At 49.7% G+C, this 21,402-nt stretch overlaps 1 protein-coding gene across 2 annotated transcripts in view; it reads left to right on the forward strand.

The window, feature by feature from the left end:
- The first annotated feature begins 278 nt into the window (after positions 1-278).
- Positions 279-21,402, forward strand: part of syt14a (synaptotagmin XIVa) — a 47,321-nt gene continuing 26,197 nt past the window's right edge. For both annotated transcript variants that reach the window (XM_023792861.2, XM_023792870.2), the window contains exons 1-2: positions 279-520; positions 14,937-14,984. In XM_023792861.2, the coding sequence (XP_023648629.1) occupies positions 508-520; positions 14,937-14,984 (61 nt within the window). In that variant the 5' untranslated portion in view covers positions 279-507. The remainder of the gene's footprint in view (positions 521-14,936; positions 14,985-21,402) is intronic.

Raw genomic sequence — 21,402 nt, forward strand, 5'->3', positions numbered from 1 at the left:
CTGCTTTTCCAAACGTGCTTACACAGACTAAATAAACATATATATTAATTTACAGTGTCATTAGTAAATGTATAATTGCGAAAAGCTGCCGAGGCTCATGAGAAATGCGCTTATCCGCGCTCGTGTATGATGAGCATATTTCGCGTTGTCTTGGGTTACTATTACGGGAATTCAATTTCTGTTCTCATGATCTTTGTTTTGTTTATGTCCATCCTGGGTATTGTAATAATTTTTAATTTCCGTGTTGGGTGTTGCTTACACGAATCTCTGCTAGTGATTTGTGGGGGGGGGGAAAGAAAAGAAAAGAAACGGCATAATTGTAAAGGAGTCCCGCGGGTGTTTTTCGGCGCCTGTATCATTATTGCGGCGGAGAGTAGGTGAGCAGAGAGGGGAGGTTTCATAACGGACTGTACCATATGGCACAGCCCCCTCCGCCGGCTCACACCTCCGCCCGCCTGCCTCTCCCTGCCTTCAGCGCCCGGCTTGGTTAAACCCAAACAGAGCATCATGGCGATTGATGGTAAGTAGGCCAATAACGCGCTCCTATCCTGCTTATTAACTTTTACCGAAAACGGCGAAATAAACACAGGGGGGGCTGTGCGTGGGGACGGCCGGCGTTTGCGGGATGGCGTGCGGGGCTGCGGATACGGACGCTCCGGGAGCGGCAGCGCCGGTGGTGCTGAAAGGACAGCTCCCGCGCTGCGCGTCCCCCGGCGCGTCCCCGGCGCACACGCCCCGATCCCGACGCCTTTCACCTGATGCGCCGGAGCCGCTCGTGCTAAAAAGCGGAGGGATGCTGTAGAAGTTCAGCGGGAGATGGGGGAGCGATCACAGTGCCGGAGGAAGGGAGCATGTTAGGGGGGCTCCACTTCGCCGTTTTAAGCGTAAAAAACTTTATGCAGGTCAGTTTACAGATCAGACTGTTGGAGTAGGTGCAGGGTAGGGTAGAGTAACGGCATCGGAGGCGCGCAGGAGCCGTCGCTGTACCTGCGAGTCTGACGCTTAAGGATAGTTAGTTGCGGGAATATGACATGAGGGACTGTAATGCTGGGTTAGGGAGGGAGCACGACGGCTCCTGCTGTGGGTCTGATTCTCAGATATTTCTGGGACATTGCGAGAGATATCGTGATATTGCCAAATATTGTATTATTGCGAGCACACGGACCCCCGCCCCCCAGTTCCCTGAATTGTTTGGAAAACTAATAATTATTTGTTTTATGAAACAATTAAATAAATGCTTGGGCAATGAACACATAACGTATCGGATTCGTTTGTATATTACTTAGTGACAGTTTATTTCATGACAGCGGTCAGAGTAATGACTGATTCATTAAATACTTCGCCTATTCTGAATAAGTCATGGGGGTCCGACACCACGAGGTTTTTCTCTGCGGGTTAAAGCTTCCCTGAAATATCCATAAAGCACCCGCACGTTGTGAGGATGACAGAGAAAACGACGCTACGCCCCAGCCCCAGCAAATGTGTAAAAATAAACGCATATTCCCGACACGTGCATAACTGTGTACACTGGGGGGAAAGTGTGTGTTTTATTGTCTTTGCTTCGAAAAGAGCAGTTTGGCAGCTAGGTTCTTTCTGCATGAAAAAATGTTATCAACAAATGGGTCACATTTTTCTTTTGTATGCTGTGTCATATAATGTGTTCCTGTATTGTATTGTGGAGAGTTATAGTTATTTAACTGGAGTTTGATATATGAGAATTGTGTGTGATGAATATTAGTTTATAAAAGTGCACTGTACTGAGTAGGGTGCTTTTGACTCACTGTATCAGCACCGAAAGCATAAACACACGCTTGGCTGGTTACTGCCTTTGCTATCGAGCCAGAAGTTGTGGGAGCTCCGAGAATCACAGCGTTCATTTTTCAGATCGTCCACCTGGGGCTGATTGGCTCTCAGAGGCACTTTCAGGGCACTGCTGAGCGCTTCCGTGTCTGCTCTCTCTCTCTCTGATAGTCCCCGTTATTGTAATCCTTGGTTCGACTTTCGTACCTGTGGGCTTGTTATTTGCCAAGCGGGGGTTGGGATTATCGTCCCGGTGAAGGTGTGGGTGGGAGGCATGTAGCCTCGGTAATTGCAGACACCTGTCAATCAAGTCTTGACCTCGTCTTCTGATGCTTCCCCCTCCCGGCAGTGTGTGACTGGCAGCCTGAAGAGGGTCTGCTATATTTACCGGCCCTGGCGCTGACAGTTTCCCTCACGCTAAAGGTTGCTGTGCAGGCCCTGCCTCCATATTACCTCTGAGGGCAGCCGAGGCAGGACGCTAAAGGCACTGAACTCTCTTTGCATGTATGATGACGGCCCTGAGACCCGGGTCAGGCTGCTCGGTCACCATCAACATTTTCTGGGCCTGCTCTCTGACTTTGGCTTGTTCCTGTTACGGTTTCAGTGTGTATTTCTGCCCTTGTCCATTTGTTTTAGTGATTATGTCAGAGTAGAAATTCTTTCTCCTGCCCCAGCAGCTTGTAGCTGAGGAGTTTCACGTCCCTGCTGTACGGCTCCCTCCGCAGCCGGGCTCCCCCACACGGATCCGTGCGTGAGAGCGCCTTTCCCACAGCACACATCAGGCCCTCCCTCCTGACTCAGCCACGTCTGGCACTTTCTTCTGATCATGACCTGGAGTGCCAGAGAGACGACCAATCAGAAACTTTTCACGGCAAAAGGGAGGCGGGGTTTACGGAGGTCGGATACAGGCTGATTGGTTTTCCTGGCCATCCGTAGTCTGAATGTGGGAAATTCCCATGAGACATGCCATGATTGCAGACACAAAACAATATTCAGATTAAGCTGGGCTTAAAAACACTTGAAATTCAGAGGCTCAGTTTCTCTCTAGCTGCCTGGTGACACGTTTATGCTTGACGTCGTCTGCGTCGGGCTGGATGCCTGATCCATGTTCGTGTGTCCACCTTCCTCCGGGACAAACCAGCAACATCTTCTGATGTGGATTCAGTAAACATGGAGCGTTCTAAAGCCGATGAACATCATCCTACAGCCCTGAGGACCGCTCACGCGTCGAGCCATAGTCGATGTGTTTTGGATGGAAGAGTAACCTCAAAGGCTCCATTTTTCTTGGACAGGAAATCATCTTCAACAATCACACCCTGTATGCATGTCTTTTGTAGCCACAATCTCCCAGAATGCACCGAGGCATGACGGAGCATTCTGGTGTCTGTGTGTGTGTGTGCGGCATGTGTAAGGAGGGTAGGGAATGATAGCTGCAGCTCTGCCCTCCCCCAGGCCCTTACCTCCCCCTCCCCCATCTAGCCCCTGAGCTGTGCTGCTGCACTCCAGCTGTGACTCTCCTTACTGGGGCCTTGTTAAGCCATCTCTCTCTGCTATATATACATCCTTCTCAGTCTTATGGCAAAGCCTGTTGGTTCAGGGGTTGCGTTCAGCCAATGGCTCTTTACCTGTGCAGCTGGGAGATGCTCTGTGATTGGCTGACAGGAGCTTTAAATGTGCAGTGAGGTGTGTTTGTGTGGATTCATGGAGTGATGTGTTTGGTCACGTGACCAGCCGAAATGTTGGCGAGGGGTTATATGCAGTCGAGCCGGAGAGTGTGAGGAAGCCGGCGGTCGCTGGCAGTGAACCTCAGAGCACGCTGCTGGCATGGCAGTTCCTCTCATTGTAGCTCAGATTCTTGCTGATTCTCCGATGGAGCACAGCTTCTGAGAAACAGCCAAAACGGCCAGAAATGGCGATATGGACCAGACAGATAATGAGGTGTGCTTCTCAGAGCGATTTGGGGGGAGGGGCGGAACTTGGGGGGAAGGGGCTGAGATGGGCAGAGGGAGGCCCCCCAGCCCTGTCACTCTCGACTCGCTCTCTCCCACCTCAGGAGCCTTACTTTCAGGCATTTCAGTGCCCCAGTGTGTAGTCCAGTCTCTCCACCCACCCCCCCGCACTTAAAGAGCACCAGCTCATGCTGTTTCATTTCAGAATGGGCTGAAAATCTCTTCCCGTTACCCATCTGTTTCTTTCCCATCCTCTAATTATCCATCATGATTAATTTCCGTATGATTTATTTATTTAATTCCATTGCATAATTTGCTCTCGAATCGAGAACCCAGGCCTGGCGGCCGTTAGCTGTAGTATCTCCGTGGCACCAAATGGTCCCGTCCGCCTTGCTCTGCATTCAGGGCGGTATCGGCGGGCACTATCCCCGCTAGCTCCATTACAGGGGTCACAGAGACCCAAACACGACGGGATTACCGCCACAATACGGAGCAGACCATCGTGAAGTGGAGTTCCTTACTGAGCTGGTGTGGCTGGCAGGTCCTAATCTCACAGAGCAGGAAGAGGCTTTGTGTGTCAGCATGTCAGGTCCCCTTACATCAATCCCCCCGTGAAGAATTCAGGCCTCCTAAGGCGTCGTTTGACTGAATATTTATTTATTTATTTTTTTTAAAGGAGTGAACAAAGATGGTGGCACTTCATGACGCTGAGTGACGTGTGGCATTATTTTCACCCCTTTGCGAATGTTTAGGTTGGAGACGTGAAAGGTATCTCGGAGCTGCCATTCAGTGGGGGGCAGGGGGGGAGTGAGGTGTGACTCCCCCACACACGCGCGCGGAGGACAGAGGGCACCATTAGAAGAATTCATCTTCTTTTTCATTCACAACCTATGTGTCGACCATTAAACTTTTATTTATGGTCTATACTATCCCACAAACAGGCTCATTTCCCTCCCTGTGGTAATGACACACAATTTGCTGTTGTTTATCAGTTTCAATTACCAGCCAAACCGCCTCCCATCGGGCACCAGAAGGCAATGCTAATGCTAGCACTGAGTTCAGTCATTGCTGGGCAACTGGTCCCTCCCAAATGGTAAGTGCAGCCAACCGGGGCAAATTGTGGAGGACGGAATGTGTGGTGATTGGCTGGTGTGTGGTGTCCACTGTCTGCATTGTGATTGGTGTATAAGACAGATACGTCATGCTTTACACCATGGTAAATGGGCTGTTTGTGTTTTATGAGAAGAGATTAATTTGTCTCATATCATTTTGATCGTAAAGGTTGTAACCTGGCTGTTATCCTGCCTGTATGTTGACCGGGACTCACAAATCAGTACGTGTAACAACACGCCAGCACATTTCACTGGTTATCAGGGTCTGATGCCAGCATGAAGGTCCCACTTACTACGGGAGGCGCTGGGAGGGAGTGCAAAGCTGCATGAAGCAGAACCAAATTTCTGCTCCACAGATCTGAGAAAATGTCCATCCTCATTAAGCAAGCAGATGATTCCAGATGTTCCGTAAGTCATAATAACCTGCTTTGTCTGCCTGAAGAGCAGCTTCCAAAAAGAGGTCTCTTGTAGGTAATAGAACTGATGGGTGGGGTGGGGGAGGGGTTGGAGGGATAGACTGTTTTCCCTTAACCTCTGCCTTTGTGGAACCTTCCGCAATGTATCTTGCTGCAGACACTGCAGAAACAGGGCTCCTGGAGCTCGTGCCGGTTCTGCCTGACACTGCACCACTTCCCATGTGGCCCCAAAACCGCATATCGGATCTCCGCCAGTCCAAGGTGGCGGAACAGCAGCTCCTGACACATCTGGGCCTCATGTTGAGTCTGCACTTCGTTTTTCCGCAATCCCTGGGGCAACACAGGGGGCCGTGGGGAATCCGCTCGTTTATGTGGAGCGAGTCTAGCTCCTGAATGCCTCGACGTCCTGGGAATATGGCGGACCAGGTACTGGGCGCTAAAAAAAACTAAACGGAATGTTTCATTCTTGTATTTAATTACACCCATCACCCATGCTGTTGCCTCTGTTGTCCTTGAAAGCCATGACTGGCCACATGCTTGTTCCTCGTGTCCCTGTGGTCACATGCTGTGGCCCTCTGATCTCCCAGCGTAATTGTAGCTCTATGGCCTCAGCAGGTGCTGAAGTTACAGATCCGTCAGGTCCACTGGCACAGACATCGAATTAATTTAATGAATATTGAATAAGTAATGCATTAGTTTGATTTCCGATCTTCCTAAAGTTTCAGACGTTTCATGCTTAACGTCGTCCGACCAGAGAGGAACCCAGCTAAAAAGATCAGCTGAACTGAATCATGTCATGACACTAGGCAAACTGCCCCCCTCCGCGATCACCAGAGAGCCGTGTGTCGTGTGAATTTCCCTTTTCAGAGATTAAAGAGCCACGTGGCCCAGGCCTAGCTTACAAACACCTGTCTTTTACGTCTGTCACCCAGCCCCCCCTACCCCCCACCCATCAGCAGGAGCTGCTAGGCCTTCACATGGGGTGGCAGCTTCATCCACTAATTGGTCCCTTTGGTCTCCAGGCCCACCTGAAGTCCTAATGAATCAGTGCTTAAAAGGGCAGGTGAAGGAAGCAGCCCCTCCCCCATTTTCACCCCCCTGCCCCCACCCCACACAGACAGAAACACAGATCCTGCGCTCTGCCACTTGGTAATTAGAGGACCCAGCCGCTTCTAAGGTCCTTAGGTCCTATGAAAAAGAGATTTCAAAAGCAAATGGTGAAAAAAATGAGCACACGTTGATTTAAAGCACCCAGCGGGTATTGATCATGCCAGGAGAAACGCCATTTTTTGGTATGGAAGCAGGATGCAGCTTGGGGTAAAAATAGTAACTGCACACAAAAAGCTTAATAAAACCAAGCATTTTTTAGAAGCCTGTATTTTTGTTAGCGCTGATATATATTTGCTCCCATTTTTCCGTAAGTGCATATCGTGATGAATGTAATTGTGTAATTCTGGAGCGCCCTGTTCACAGCTAATATGCTGTAGCTTACAGCAGGTATGCCACCACTTTTCATTTCCGCTTGTGAGCTTATTCGTCCCATGGGAGTAAGTCATATTACGGAAGGTTATCCTATCTATACAGACAGTGTGTGTTCTGGATACAGCCTAACACAGAACTAAACTGGCCCCAGGTAAGAAAAACTAAAAGTATGAAAATCCTGTCTAATCCTGAAAATGAGCTGCAAAAATGAAGATCATGAAGGAGAAGCGCTGATTGGCTGATGGATAAGAGCTGATTTGACCATCTCTAGGTTTCAGGAATTATACACCACCAGTGAAGAACAGTCATCTTTAGTTCTTAAATTTTTTACCACCTGCAATGTAAAAGATGCAGTGTTTAGTGTTGCATGATGTGAAACAGTGAAACTGAGCTGCAGTAAGAGGACGAGATTCTGCAGGATGATGTGATGTTGGGAAGGGTGCGTGAAGGCCCCAGAAGAGAGAGAGCCCCCTGCTGTTCATGTGAAGAGACCCAACATCCAGCTGCCTCGGGGATCTTTGGGACTTACAGAAGGAGCGATGATTAGTTGGCTCCGATGTTAAACAGGCTCACGTTTACCAGGGCCAACAATGCAACTAATCCCTCAAAAACAGGGATGGAGAGACTAAATGGAGAATGGAGACAGCCGAGTACCCGAGGAGAGACCAAACGGAGACCAGAGACAACCAAGTCCCAGAGGAGAGACTAAACCGAGACTGGAGACAGCGAGTCCCTGAGGAGAGACCAAATGGAAACCAGAGACAGCAAGTCCCCAAAGAGAGATCAAACAGAGACTGTAGACAGCTGACTCCCCAAGGGGAAACCAGAGAGCAGAGACAGCCGACTCTCTAAGGAAAGGCTTAATGGAGACTGGAAACAGCCTACTCCCTTAGGAGAGACCAAATGGAGACCAGAGACAGCAAGTCCCCAAGGAGAGACCAAATGGAGACTGGCAAACCATGCAAATCCAGGGTTCAGACCAGCACCCTGGTGTAAACTTCATATTAAAAGTCCAGATCTGGTCCTCTGAAGCTGCCCCTAAGACTCCAGCATAGCTTTGAGTCTTGACCTCCTCAAACCTTCACAAACATAGTCTGAGATGATTTACTGTCACGGCCGGGAGGAACAGAGCAGGCTGGACCCAGATGCAGGAGATCCAGAGGTTTATTGGGACACCGAACAATAGACAAGTCCAAAGGGGCATGCAACAAGCGATGGTCAAGAAGGCAGGCAGAGGGTCGTGAGCTGGCGAGATCAATCCTACGATGAGGCACACCAGGGAACACAGATGAAACAGGGCAGGGATCAGGAAGACGAGGCGGGCAGGCAGGTCAGGCAGGGTAGGCAGGGCAGATGACGTGGCACAGAAGATAAGAAAGGTAGAATGCTTAGTGGGGCGCATGAGAGCAACGATACTTCACAACAGTGGTTAGTTTGAGTGCTGGTTAAATAGGCAAACGTAACAAGGCTTAGTTATGTGGCCCCGGCTACCGAGGCGTGACAGTACCCCCCCCAACGACTGCCTCCCGGAGGTCGAGAGGGACCCCGAGGGCGTGGCACTGGTTTAGCGGGGTACTTGCAGTGAAACGCTGCCTTCAGATCGGGATCCAGGACGTCCTTGGCCGCCACCCACGAACGTTCTTCCGGGCCGTAACCCATCCCACTCCACTAAGTACTGGAGAATTCCCCTTCTATGACGAGAATCGAGGAGGGTTTTCACTGAATAGACGCGGTCCCCTACCTTGACATCACCCCGGCGGCGAGCCGGATGAGAGGGGCAGTTCTGGATCGAGTGCAGAGGTTCTCCGCAGTAAAGGCACAACCGCTGATCGAAGCGGCGCTGCCGTTCTGCCACGGTCAGTGGAGCTCTTTCCAATTGCATAGGCTCCGATCTCTCGGCAGCCGCAGAAGACGTTCCTGTTGATTCAGCCCGGAGTCGATGTTGACGGCGATCCCTCACCGTGTTGTCCAGGATAAATGACAGGCGAACATACTCCTCGAATGAGTGTGCCACACCTCTTGAGGCCAGCTCGTCTCACAGGTCGGGGTTTAACCGCCTCCGGTACAACACCTTGAGGCAGTCGTCTGGCCATTTTAATCCGGCAGTGATCGTCCGGATCGTCCAGGGAAAACTCGGCAGCAGTTTTGGTCCCCTGGTGCAGATCGCATAATCTGTCCCCCAGACTCCTTCCCACAGTGGGATGATCGAAAACCTCACGGAAGGCATTTTGGAAATCCCGGGCTGAATCGAGAAGGGGGCTGTCCTCTAACCAGAGAGCGGTTGCCCATTCCTTGGCCCACCCGGTTAACAAGGAGTTCACAAACCGAACGCGGGCAGTATCATCTTGGAAGCGATCGAGGTTCTCTTCCACGTACAGCCCACACTGCATCAAGAACGACTTGACAGGTGTCAGGATTCCCGTCGTACCTTTCCGTACTCGCGACGGGGACGGGAGCGAAGGTGTGTGGTAGCGAACTGGGTAGTGGGGCTCGAGCTGCCTGGTTCTCCAGTAGCTGTTACACCAGGGCAGTGAGTTGATGCACCTGCTGCTGCAGTTGTTGCGTGGTCTCCGCAGGGTCCGTCGTTTCGTGGCGAAGTATACTGTCACGTCCGGAGGGACAGAGCAGGCTGGACCCAGATGCAGGAGACCCAGAGGTTTATTGGGACACTGAACAATAGACAAGTCCAAAGGGGCATGCAACAAGCGATGGTCGAGAAAGCAGGCAGAGGGTCGTGAGCTGGCGAGGACTTGGGTAGGACTTGGGGCGTCAGAACCGTGGGAACGACACGAGGATGCACAGCACTGTATTCCATCGGTTTTAATAAAGAGACATGGAACGTGGGAGATATACGGTAGATACGAGACCCACCTTACGTACTACAGGGAATGGTCCAATAAATTGAGGGGCTAACTTACGAGTGGTGGGAAGTCTCAGGTTTTGGGTAGAAAGCCATACTCGTTGTCCAGGTCGCAACTCTGGTGCGGGGCAACGATGGCGATCTGCAAATTTCTTCTGTCGCTCCGCCTGCTGTTGAAATACCCACTGTGAAAGAGACCAGGTCTAACGGCACTTACGGTACCAGTCCTCCACTAGGGGAACATCGGTGGGTGGAGAATTTCATGGGAAGAGTGGAGGTTGATATCCTAAGACACACTGGAAAGGGGATAAACTGGTTAGAGCATGAATTAGAGAGCTGCAGGCGTATTCCGCCCAGGGGAGGTGTGGACCAATCCTCGGCGCGATCGTTATAGAGCAGACAAAGTGCTTTGGACACCTCTTGATTTGTCCATTCGGCCATTCCGTTTGTTTGGGGATGGTAGCTAGAAGAGAGGCTGAGTGAGACTTGGTACAGAAAGCTTTAAACACTCTGGACACAAACTGGGGTCCCCGATCGGAGATGAGGTCTTCGGGTATCCCGTAGTATCGGAATACCTAGTTCACCAGGAGCTCTGCCACCTCTTTGGCGGTGGGTAATTTAGGTAAAGCTAGGATGCAACACATTTTCGAAAAGCGATCCACGATTGTCAGGATTACGGTGTTACCCTGTGAGGTAGGCAAATCCGTAATAAAGTCTAAGAGTGGCCACTCCCAGACTGCATGGATCTTTTCTTCATCCATGGCCACCTTCCCGGGCTGAATCCTATATCCTAGAAACTTGAGAGATGTGCAGTGAAATTCACGTTGTTTGGCTTTGGCGAACAACTTATTGGTTCGGAGTGTCTGCAGGACTTGTCGAACAATGTGCTTCACTCGCGAAGGTGAGTATACCAGAATGTCGTCTATATATACAATGACGAAGCAATTGATCATTCCCTGGAAAACCTCATTCATAAAGGCTTGGAAGATGGAGGGGCTATTAGCCAATCCGTATGGCATAATCTGGTATTCGTATTGTCCCGTACTTGTTATGAAGGAGGTCTTCCACTCGTCCCCCTCTCGGATACGAACCAGGTTGTAGGCACTTCTTAAGTCTAACTTGGTAAAGATCACCGCCTCTCGCAATTGTTCAAGTGCGGAGGGAATAAGAGGGAGAGGTTTTCTACGTTTTATGGTGATCGCATGATCGCACTGAGTGCTCGGTAATCCACACAAGGTCGCAACCCTCCGTATTTTTTCTTAACGAAGAATAACCCGACCGTCATGGGAGAGGTGGAGTGGTGAATAATACCTTCGGAAGTGGAGCCCCCTCCAGTAAGTTGATCGCACAATCGCTGGACCAGTGCGGCGGGAGCTGAAAAGCCTTCGATTTACTGAATACATTGAGGAAGTCCCGATACTCCTCCAGGATGGTGGATAAATCCTCTGGCAATGGACTCTCTACAGAGGAAACCTTGCAGGGAATAGTTAAACACTGAGAGAAACAAGTGGTGGACTAAGCGATGAGTTCTCTGGTTGACCAGTCAAGCCGTGGGTTATGCCGCCGCAACCAGGTAAGGCCTAGGATCACCGCGTCTCGGGTGGCGGAGAGTACCAAGAACTGTATTTGTTCATGGTGGAAAAGACTGATCTGAACAGAGACAGGGGCCGTGCGGTGAGTAATGTCGCCTTTCTCCAAAGGGCGCCCGTCAACTCCCCGTACGCGAAGTGGACAAGGTAATGACTCTAATTCTAATTTTAATTGTCTGGCCAGGCGCAGGATCAATGAAATCGCTAGCAGCCTCTGAATCTAGAAGCGCCCAGACGGCTGACCTCTCACCCCCACTAGGCAGGATGAGGGGCACAGTCACCTGCATTTGAAAGACATTCAATAAAGCCGAAACCCCTATCTTGACATCACCCCGGCGGCGAGCCAGACAAAAGGGCAGTTCTGGATCGAGTGCTGAGGTTCTCCGCAGTAAAGGCACAACCGCTGATCGAAGCGGCGCTACCGTTCTGCCACGGTCAGTGGAGCTCTTCCCAATTGCATAGGCTCCGATCTCTCGGCGGCCGCAGAAGACGTTCCTGTTGATTCAGCCCAGAGTCGATGTCGACGGGGATCCCTCACTGTGTTGTCCAGGGTAAATGACAGGCGAACATACTCCTCGAATGAGTGTGCCACACCTCTTGAGGCCAGCTCGTCTCACAGGTCGTGGTTTAACCGTCTCCGGTACAACACCTTGAGGCAGTCGTCTGGCCATTTTAATCCGGCAGCGATCGTCCGGATCGTCCAGGGAAAACTCGGCAGCAGTTTTGGTCCCCTGGCGCAGATCGCATAATCTGTCCTCCAGACTCCTTCCCACAGCGGGATGATCGAAAACCTCACGGAAGGCATCTTGGAAATCCTGGGCTGAATCGAGAAGGGGGCTGTCCTCTAACCAGAGAGCGGTTGCCCATTCCTTGGCCCACCCGGTTAACAAGGAGTTCACAAACCGAACGCGGGCAGTATTATCATGGAAGCGATCGAGGTTCTCTTCCACGTACAGCCCACACTGCATCAAGAACGACTGATAGGTGTCAGGATTCCCGTCGTACCTTTCCGTACTTGTGACGGGGACGGGAGCGGAGGTGCGTGGTAGCAAACTGGGTAGTGGGGCTCGAGCTGCCTAGTTCTCCAGTAGCTGTTACACCAGAGCAATGAGTTGATGCACCTGCTGCTGCAGTTGTTGCGTGGTCTCCGCAGGGTCCGTCGTTTCGTGGCGAAGTATACTGTCACGTCCGGGAGGAACAGAGCAGGCTGGACCCAGATGCAGGAGACCCAGAGGTTTATTGGGACACCGAACAATAGATAAGTCCAAAGGGGCATGCAACAAGCGATGGTCGAGAAGGCAGGCAGAGGGTCGTGAGCCGGCGAGGACTTGGGTAGGACTTGGGGCGTCGGAACCGTGGGAACGACACGAGGATGCACAGCACTGTATTCCATCGGTTTTAATAAAGAGACATGGAACGTGGGAGATACGGTAGATACGAGACCCACCTTACGTACTACAGGGAATGGTCCAATAAATTGAGGGGCTAACTTACGAGTGGTGGGAAGTCTCAGGTTTTGGGTAGAAAGCCATACTCGTTGTCCAGGTCGCAACTCTGGTGCGGGGCGACGATGGCGATCTGCAAATTTCTTCTGTCGCTCCGCCTGCTGTTGAAATACCCATTGTGAAAGAGACCAGGTCTGGATCTTTTTTTCATCCATGGCCACCTTCCCGGGCTGAATCCTATATCCTAGAAACTTGAGAGATGTGCAGTGAAATTCATGTTTTTCGGCTTTGGCGAACAACTTATTGGTTCGGAGTGTCTGCAGGACTTGTCGAACAATGTGCTTCTCTCGCGAAGGCGAGTATACCAGAATGTCGTCTATATATACAATGACGAAGCAATTGATCATTCCCTGGAAAACCTCATTCATAAAGGCTTGGAAGATGGAGGGGCTATTAGCCAATCCGTACGGCATAATCTGGTATTCGTATTGTCCGGTACTTGTTATGAAGGAGGTCTTCCACTCGTCCCCCTCTAGGATACGAACCAGGTTGTAGGCACTTCTTAAGTCTAACTTGGTAAAGATCACCGCGTCTCGCAATTGTTCAAGTGCGGAGGGAATAAGAGGGAGAGGTTTTCTACGTTTTATGGTGATCGCATGATCGCACTGAGTGCTCGGTAATCCACACAAGGTCGCAACCCTCCGTATTTTTTCTTAACGAAGAATAACCCGGCCGTCACGGGAGAGGTGGAGGGGTGAATAATACCTTCGGAAGTGGAGCCCCCTCCAGTAAGTTGATCACACAATCGCGGGACCAGTGCGGCGGGAGCTGAAAAGCCTTCGACTTACTGAATACATCGAGGAAGGGGCATGCAACAAGCTATGGTCGAGAATGCAGGCAGAGGGTCGTGAGCCGGAGAGATCAATCCTACAATGAGGCACAGGACGGGAAGACAGGCATACCAGGGAACACAGATGAAGCAGGGTAGGCAGGGCAGATGACGTGGCACAGAAGACAAGAGAGGTAGAATGCTTAGTAGGGCGCATGAGAGCAACGATACTTCACAACAGTGGTTAGTCCGAGTGCTGGTTAAATAGGTGATCGTAACGAGGCTTAGTTATGTGGCCCCGCCCACCGAGGCGTGACATTTACCTTGATGAGAGGACTGGGAACAGAATTTGGAGAAGCTCTTCTAATCAGCTGACCCAAATACCACCTCGAGTCACCTCAATCGCATGACACTGACTGTAAGGTATAGCCCTGGCCAGCTCCACATACCATGGGACCAGTCACCGTGAGTTGCCAAGGGGCTTGACCTCCATCATCCCCATTCCCATGAGTCATTGAGAGACTCAGGCCACACCAGGTGCTGTAAAACATCAATCATTGCAATGTCTGGTTGCTAACATAAATGGTGGGTGGCTACGTCATGAAAGTGGGTTTTCATTGGGCCGGACTGGTAGTGGCTATCACCCATAGCTGCCAACATTCCTTTCACATTGGAAATTTAAGCTTGTTCAAGCTCCCACTCTTACTCTTGCAAAATGTGTGAATGTCCCCATGGTAGCTTTGGTTAACCTCTAGGCAGGCTAAGTGGAAAATCCCATCAGTGCCTGTGAAGGCCTGGCTATCCATTTCAGCCCCTGAAGATGTTGAGGGCAGTTACAGTTACCAAAGATTAGTACGACTATTACAAGTTAAGAGTAAATCGAACCGCCCGTCTTTTCATTAACATGGACAAGCAGCCTTGGCGCTGATTGTCAGAAACAGACCTTGAGTGAATCTTGGCGTTGGCCCGCTCTTTACATCTGGGGCTCGTTTCTCAAAAGGGCGTCCAGTGCCACGTATGCACACCAAACTGCATACTGTACCAATTATGTGGAGGAACATATCTAATTGCAACAAGATCCACAGACGCACAGCACCCAGAGAAACTGGGTCGTCCAGAACACTTGCCAGCGTGTTGCATAATTAAACAGAGTTTAAGAGTGCTTAGTAACACTAGAACATTGATTTCTGAGAGTTGAGACAAGGGGGGGATGTTGTGTGGGTGATATTAACAATGATTTTGGATGGAGAAGAAATGCCTTCAGTCCAGCATCCTTATTTATGATTTATGTTCTCTGAGAAGTTGTGCTTTGTTTTTATGTTTAAATGAAACACGGGGTGTCTTCACTATTGTCAATTATGTTTACTCATCATACGTAAAGTATTTTTCCAGCTGTTGTTGCCATGTGTTCCATTCCATTGTCCTTGTCATTAAAAGATGCACTTTCTCCACAGGTGGTGAACGCAATTGTGGAGTACATGAGCTCATCTGCGTCAGAAAAGGTAAGATGGCTAGACAGAGCTGTGATTGGCTATCACCACCCACCCTTAACCTTTGACCCTCACCATCCATCATTCACTTCAGGTTTGGGCGATACCTGCACCCCATCTAGCACACAATTCTTGTGGCACTGATTTGCCACTTACCATGCATGTTGTGCTTGTCCCCCGCATCCCCCGCCTCTTTAAATCTATCTTCACCCATAGCCACATGGAGGGGGGAGGGGTGGGCGGACTGGAATTAATGAGAGTGAGCTTCCGAAAGATGCTGTCACTTTAAGGTCCCACGAAATCTTCTGTGCTCTAGTGAGACACTTTTCGAGGTGGCGCCAGGCAGCAATGTCAGCCGTGCTCCTGGGCCTGGCAGAGAGAATGTGAGGATTCTTCTCACAGACTGCAAGGGCTGGCCAGGAAGGGCGCCTTCGTCTGCAGCGGCCCTGCTACTGTCGGTCGATCGCTCAAAATTAAAACCTGAAGGACATGTATCTGTTCTTGATTTAAAATTAGACATAGATTAGTCAAGTCCATAACTTGTCGGCACTGACAGAATGATAGCACATTTGAATTTCATGTAGAAAACGATGCATTTTTGTGTGCAATGCTTGAAACCTTGATTATGTCTTGATAATGGAGGAACCTTAAGAATACAAGTCTTTTGCTGGGCCTCTTGCATGTAGGTGTCTGAGACCTTCAGCAGATTTCAAAATAATAAATGGAGATGTTTCAGTAACCCCCCCTGTTGAAATTTGTCCAGCAGTTGCTCTCAAACCAGACACCTGCTGCTGCGACATGCTAGAACCAGAGAACCAAGGGTCAATTGATGTCAAGGCCTTGGTCATCATCTACAACCCTCTGTTTTTAGTATTTCACAGGCCCCATTTCCTGAATATAGACAATTGTGACCCCCACATTTCTTCAGATACTGTCTTGAATGAGTCCTTATTAGCCTGTACTGTATGTCTTCCTGTGGCACTATTTAGGCAAATTTCATTAGCAAGTTCCTTAGCAATGCTAACAGCAGTTAGCTTTGATGAGCACCCTGGTGTGGAGAGGTAATTATGCCAAGTGAGCCCTGATTGTGACGCCAGAAGCTGTGATAGAGGCAGTTTCAGCCAGCTGAACGCGGGTGAGTCAGCCTCGGGGTGCCACCGGCTGGCTTGGCTGCAAACGCACCCACGTGTGGGCTTCTAAGTGGGCCGACGTGGGTCCACAAGAGGGCTTTTGTAGCACCTGTGTGGGAGGAGGCCATTGTGCTCAACTTGTCGTTGAATAAGGTTAGTGCTTTTTGACACTCTAGCAACTGTCTCCATGCCAACTAAACCATAATTTGACAGGAGCAGATCGGAACAAAAGACAGAATCCATGGTTATAATTACAATAATATATAACATTATTATATAATTATAACAAAAAGTTTCATTAGTATGGGGCAGCACAGTGGCACAGTGTTTAGCACTGTTGCCTCACACCTCTGGGACCAGGGATTAAGTCTCCATGTGTGTGGAGTTTGCAGGTTCTCCCTGTGTCATCATGGGGTTTCACTAATGATTGATAGTTGGGTTATGGGTGATGGAGTGTGTTAACAACCTGGTAGTCCATCATCACCCCAGACATGTGACCCAAACTCATTACACAGTTTGGTCTCCGGTGGTAAAACTTTGAGTCCAGGGATGTGACCCCACCAATTCACCTCAGCTAATTACCCTGAAAGCAAGTAAAACTGTCCCGAATCGGGATCAGCCCATAGCTAACGAATACTCCACTGAAGATCTAATTTAAATCCGGTTCCGATTGTTTGATCATCCCCAATGATGGCGACATTTCCTCTGCTGTGTCCTGATTACAGCATAAACTTGATACAGCACCTGTTTGCCTCTCACTGTCCCAGAAAGCACTATGCACCTTCCGGGTTGGCTGACCCAGATCCCTCCTGGGTACTGACCCAGCTCTCATTTCCTGACAGAGGAGCCACACCATTCAGCTTCAGGCCGGGTTAGGGACCCAGACCCACTGAAACCTTTTTTATAACCTTAACCACAGCTGAAGTCTCATCTGTACCTGTTCTGCTGTTTTGGTTCAGTTGAAGCTCTGTGCTACTCGTGGAGGTGATCCAGTCCAGCCTTGATGGACCATGGGTAGATATATCAAGAGGCTGGTAGGATAGACCACAGATACCACCAAGTTGATAGAAGGAATGAGACAGATGAAAACCAAATGAACAAAACTCTTAAGAGTGAAACACAGAAGCTTTATGGCCTTTGGTTGCCTGTAGTCAGAAACAACATTTCGTCTCTGGAAATCATTTGGTTTCAGGTTTTCAGAGTTTCATGCAGTCAGGCTAGAAAAGAACAGATGCAATAAAGCATTAAACCTGGTGTGAAGTCCATAGACTAAAGATGCAGAAACAGGGGGAAAAAGGTAGGACTGAGTCAAATCGGTGGATGGTCGGAACCTTCTGGGATCATTTTGATCATGTTCATAAGACGTGTCCTTCCCAGCTGGGGCCTGGGGCTGGAGGACCTTGTGCTCCTGGAGGGTTTCTGAAAAATATGCATTGGGCCTCTAGAAAGACTGGTGGACCTTATAAGAGGTTCTAAGAGAAAACCAACTGGGAAGTTCCCCAGCGTAACATGTCTGCATTGTGGCGGTGATTCCGTTCAGTGGCGATATGAATTGGAGATGCATACAGTAACACAGAGGGCCGACTCTCCTGAACACTGTAAAGCTTCACCATGACTGCAGTTATGATGCTGGAGGAAATCACTGTCAGCCCGGCGCCGTGCACCTTTTAGATCCCGGACCAGAAGGTCTAATGATTTGGCTGCAACATTCAACCTAGCTGGACACCTCCTGTTGTCCACAGTTACTCAAGCGGCCGTCACCAGGCAGGAGAAGCAGAGCTCCAGGAGCAGTTATGGACTTGAGTTTCTGTATTTGTCTTGTCAACCACCCCCTCCAAGAAAAGCAACAAATAAATACTTCATAAAGCTGGCTGTGAATTGTACGTGATGGTAGTTCTCCCACCTGGATTAGGCTATACTGTCATCTTCATATTGAAGTACAAAATAATTCAACAGGAACACAAAGTGGTATTCCTTAGGTAAAACTGTGTTAGTAAACCTGCCTGTTCCCAAGCAAGCCTTTATTACTCTGATACGTCGTTTGTATGTGTAATCAAAGCTCTGCTTCTATTTAATAGCACTTACAAGGTACAGAACTCCACCCAGTCACCCCCTGGGTTTTATTTCGGCCTGTCGCAAAATTTGGGCATCTTAATAAGAGCATCTTATGCCTGATTCCCCTGGAGCTGCACTTATTGTCAATTATCACAGCTGTGAGCTCCATCTAATTAGCTGTGCTAGCAAAACAACACTATTAACTGAAAGCTACACTCACGCCGTGACGGCGCATCACAACCCCCCCCTTCTGTTTTCTGTTGTTAATGTGCTAATGTAGTGTGTGATATTGACGTATGTTACGTATCTTGGGGTTTATGAATTCGTCTGAGTTCCATGTGGTTTTCTCCTGCACCATGCCGCGTCATGCGACTTTTCAGGAAAGCATCGTAGAGGTTGGCCGGGTCACATGCCGCAGAGCTTTGCTGTGACGTCCCACTTCCATCCGCCCCCCCCTAACCATGCCTCACCCTGGGAGGAGGCCTAGTGCCAGGTGGAGCCCCCCCCCCCCCATTTGCATCAGTTATCTGTTTCCTTGCAGAAGCATGGCCACCTGCCTACTCAGCAGGTCATTACGGTGTCGTAACCATGGCCAGGTGACCAGGTGTCCCCAGGCTAAAGGGCGGGATAAGAGGGAGGGTGACCGTCACAGACGGAGGTGCCATTAGCACTGAGTGGCTACAGAGCTATAGCATGAGGAACAGAAACAAAGTTTGTTGTTTGTTCTGGAACTATCGTTGAACCAAAGTATCATTTTTGTCAGGGGTTTCCCTTTGGCCGTTCAGCTCTGTGCCATAGCTGGTCAATGGAGTGGGGGGGAAATCGATGCCTGACTTGCTGTCTGTGATTCTGCCCAGGTCTTCCTGTCCATCATTCTGCCCATTACTGGAGTGTTTACTTCAGCAAGTCTAAGCGAGAGCTCAGGACGATATATCATTCTGTTGTATCGGTGTCTTTTGTATCTTTTTTTTATTTATAACAAATCTAAACTGATGAAAGCTTTCTGTCCATGACCCCATGCAGGGCAAAACAAAAACGATTTTGTCGAGAATAGAAAGAAATCTAACAACAGGTCCCACGCTGCTGGAGATGGTTGCTAGGATACAAAAGGGACAGGGTGTGTTGGGAACTACAGCTGCTTACCATGTGGAATCAACACAATGCGTGTGAATCACACTCTTTTCTGGACCTGGTGTTATAATGGGCCAAACCCTAGAAAAACTTCACTTAGCCTCTTATGTAGTCATTTTTAGAATCCCCCCCCCCCCCCGAAAAGCCAATTACAGCATAACACTAATAATGATCCTCGGCTTGATCAAGGCAAATGTGTTTCCAGCAGAACTGAAGCTGAGCATGGACAGCTTTGCCGTGGGACCTGAGTTTGTCAGACTGAAGCGCAGCTCTTGCATTCAATATCCTGACAGAACTGCTTCTGATTAGGTGGAAAAGTGTTTACATCTGATACTTGCATACAGATGGATAAAAAGAGCAGTGCAGGCCACAGCAAACATCTGATGCTTTCTGCAGCTACGTGAATGTGCTGTGAGGGAAACTGTCTGAGGCTTGTTCTGACTGCAGGCTGTCTGCCATGAGGAACATGTCCTGCTGAACACCCCAATACCGCAAACAAACGTAGAGGATCCACAAACTGTGCAGCTTCATGAACATTCTCAAGGGTGAATATATACATTGCCCATGTAGGGATGGCTCATTGAATATGCCAACTATAAGTGGTGCTTGTTCTGTCATTTTTAGCACCTTCATTGTCTTCGGGGATTTCCTACCATAACCTAAAGCCCCTGGAGGTCTGAAATATCTCCAGAGCTTTCTGTGACAGAAATGGAAAGGACCGGAAGGTCTCCAGTTCTGTAAGTTCGGCTGACTCACCCTGCTGGCAGCAGACCAGGCTGGTGATGAGCTTCGGCATTCAACCTGAATCTGTCAAGGGACGCGGTGGCAGGGGACAGCGATGCCCTCGGTGTGCCTCTCACACCTGATTAGCAGAAAAAGGGGTCACAGATCCAGCATGTTTGCCCAGCTGGATATACATGGGCAGTAACGATCTGGAAAATGACATGGGCGCGATCTAGCGATTTGTTGGCTGGCGTTGGTGGATCCAGTGTCCACTCTGTGTGCTAATAGTTAATATTTCTGTACATTTTTAGATATTCTAGACCCTGGTCTGCTTACAGTGATGGTTGTTAAATAAGGATAATGTTTTTAAAAATTACTCTGACATCACTGAGATCACATTTTGACAAACACCAAAGGCCTCTTTCGGTAGTCTGAAAGAATGAGGGGTGTGTTGGCTGTCTCCTTGAAGACAGGAGAAGCCCAGAAGGACCAGTGAATAAATATGACGTGCCTGCTCCCAGGGAGAGGATAACACACTGCTTGACTGCGACGTGCCTGCTCCCAGGGAGAGGATAACACACTGCTTCACTGCGACGTGCCTGCTCTCAGGGAGAGGATAACACACTGCTTCACTGCGACGTGCCTGCTCCCAGGGAGAGGATAACACACTGCTTGACTGCGACGTGCCTGCTCCCAGGGAGAGGATAACACACTGCTTCACTGCGACGTACCTGCTCCCAGGGAGAGGATAACACACTGCTTCACTGCGACGTGCCTGCTCTCAGGGAGAGGATAACACACTGCTTCACTGCGACGTGCCTGCTCTCAGGCAGAGGATAACACACTGCTTCACTGCGACGTGCCTTCTCCCAGGGAGAGGATAACACACTGCTTCACTGCGACGTGCCTGCTCTCAGGGAGAGGATAACACACTGCTTGACTGCGACGTGCCTGCTCCCAGGGAGAGGATAACACACTGCTTCACTGCGATGTGCCTGCTCCCAGGGAGAGGATAACACACTGCTTCACTGTGTTGTGCCTGCTCTCAGGGAGAGGATAACACACTGCTTCACTACAATACATTTGCTTCTCACATCTATGAGTCGGTCTTCTTAAAAGTGAATCGACTTTATGGCTAAACAAACTCCAAGCTGAGGGTAACCCAGGCTGTGGACATCTTCTGCCTGGGGTGGCTTGTCTGGTGACATTGAGGTTTACACTGCCCCCCCCCCCCCCCCCACCGTGCTGTACCTACAGATTAGTGTCACCCCCTACAGCCATAAAACATGAATTACCTTGCCTTAGCATACTCTGTACTCCACCAGCAAAGTTTTTCTGGAGCTAAGAATAACTTCAGCTCTCTCAGCTGCTAAACCTCCCTGTTCTTGAGA

Source organism: Paramormyrops kingsleyae, chromosome 14 (assembly GCF_048594095.1).
Source record: "Paramormyrops kingsleyae isolate MSU_618 chromosome 14, PKINGS_0.4, whole genome shotgun sequence".
NCBI lineage: Eukaryota > Metazoa > Chordata > Actinopteri > Osteoglossiformes > Mormyridae > Paramormyrops > Paramormyrops kingsleyae.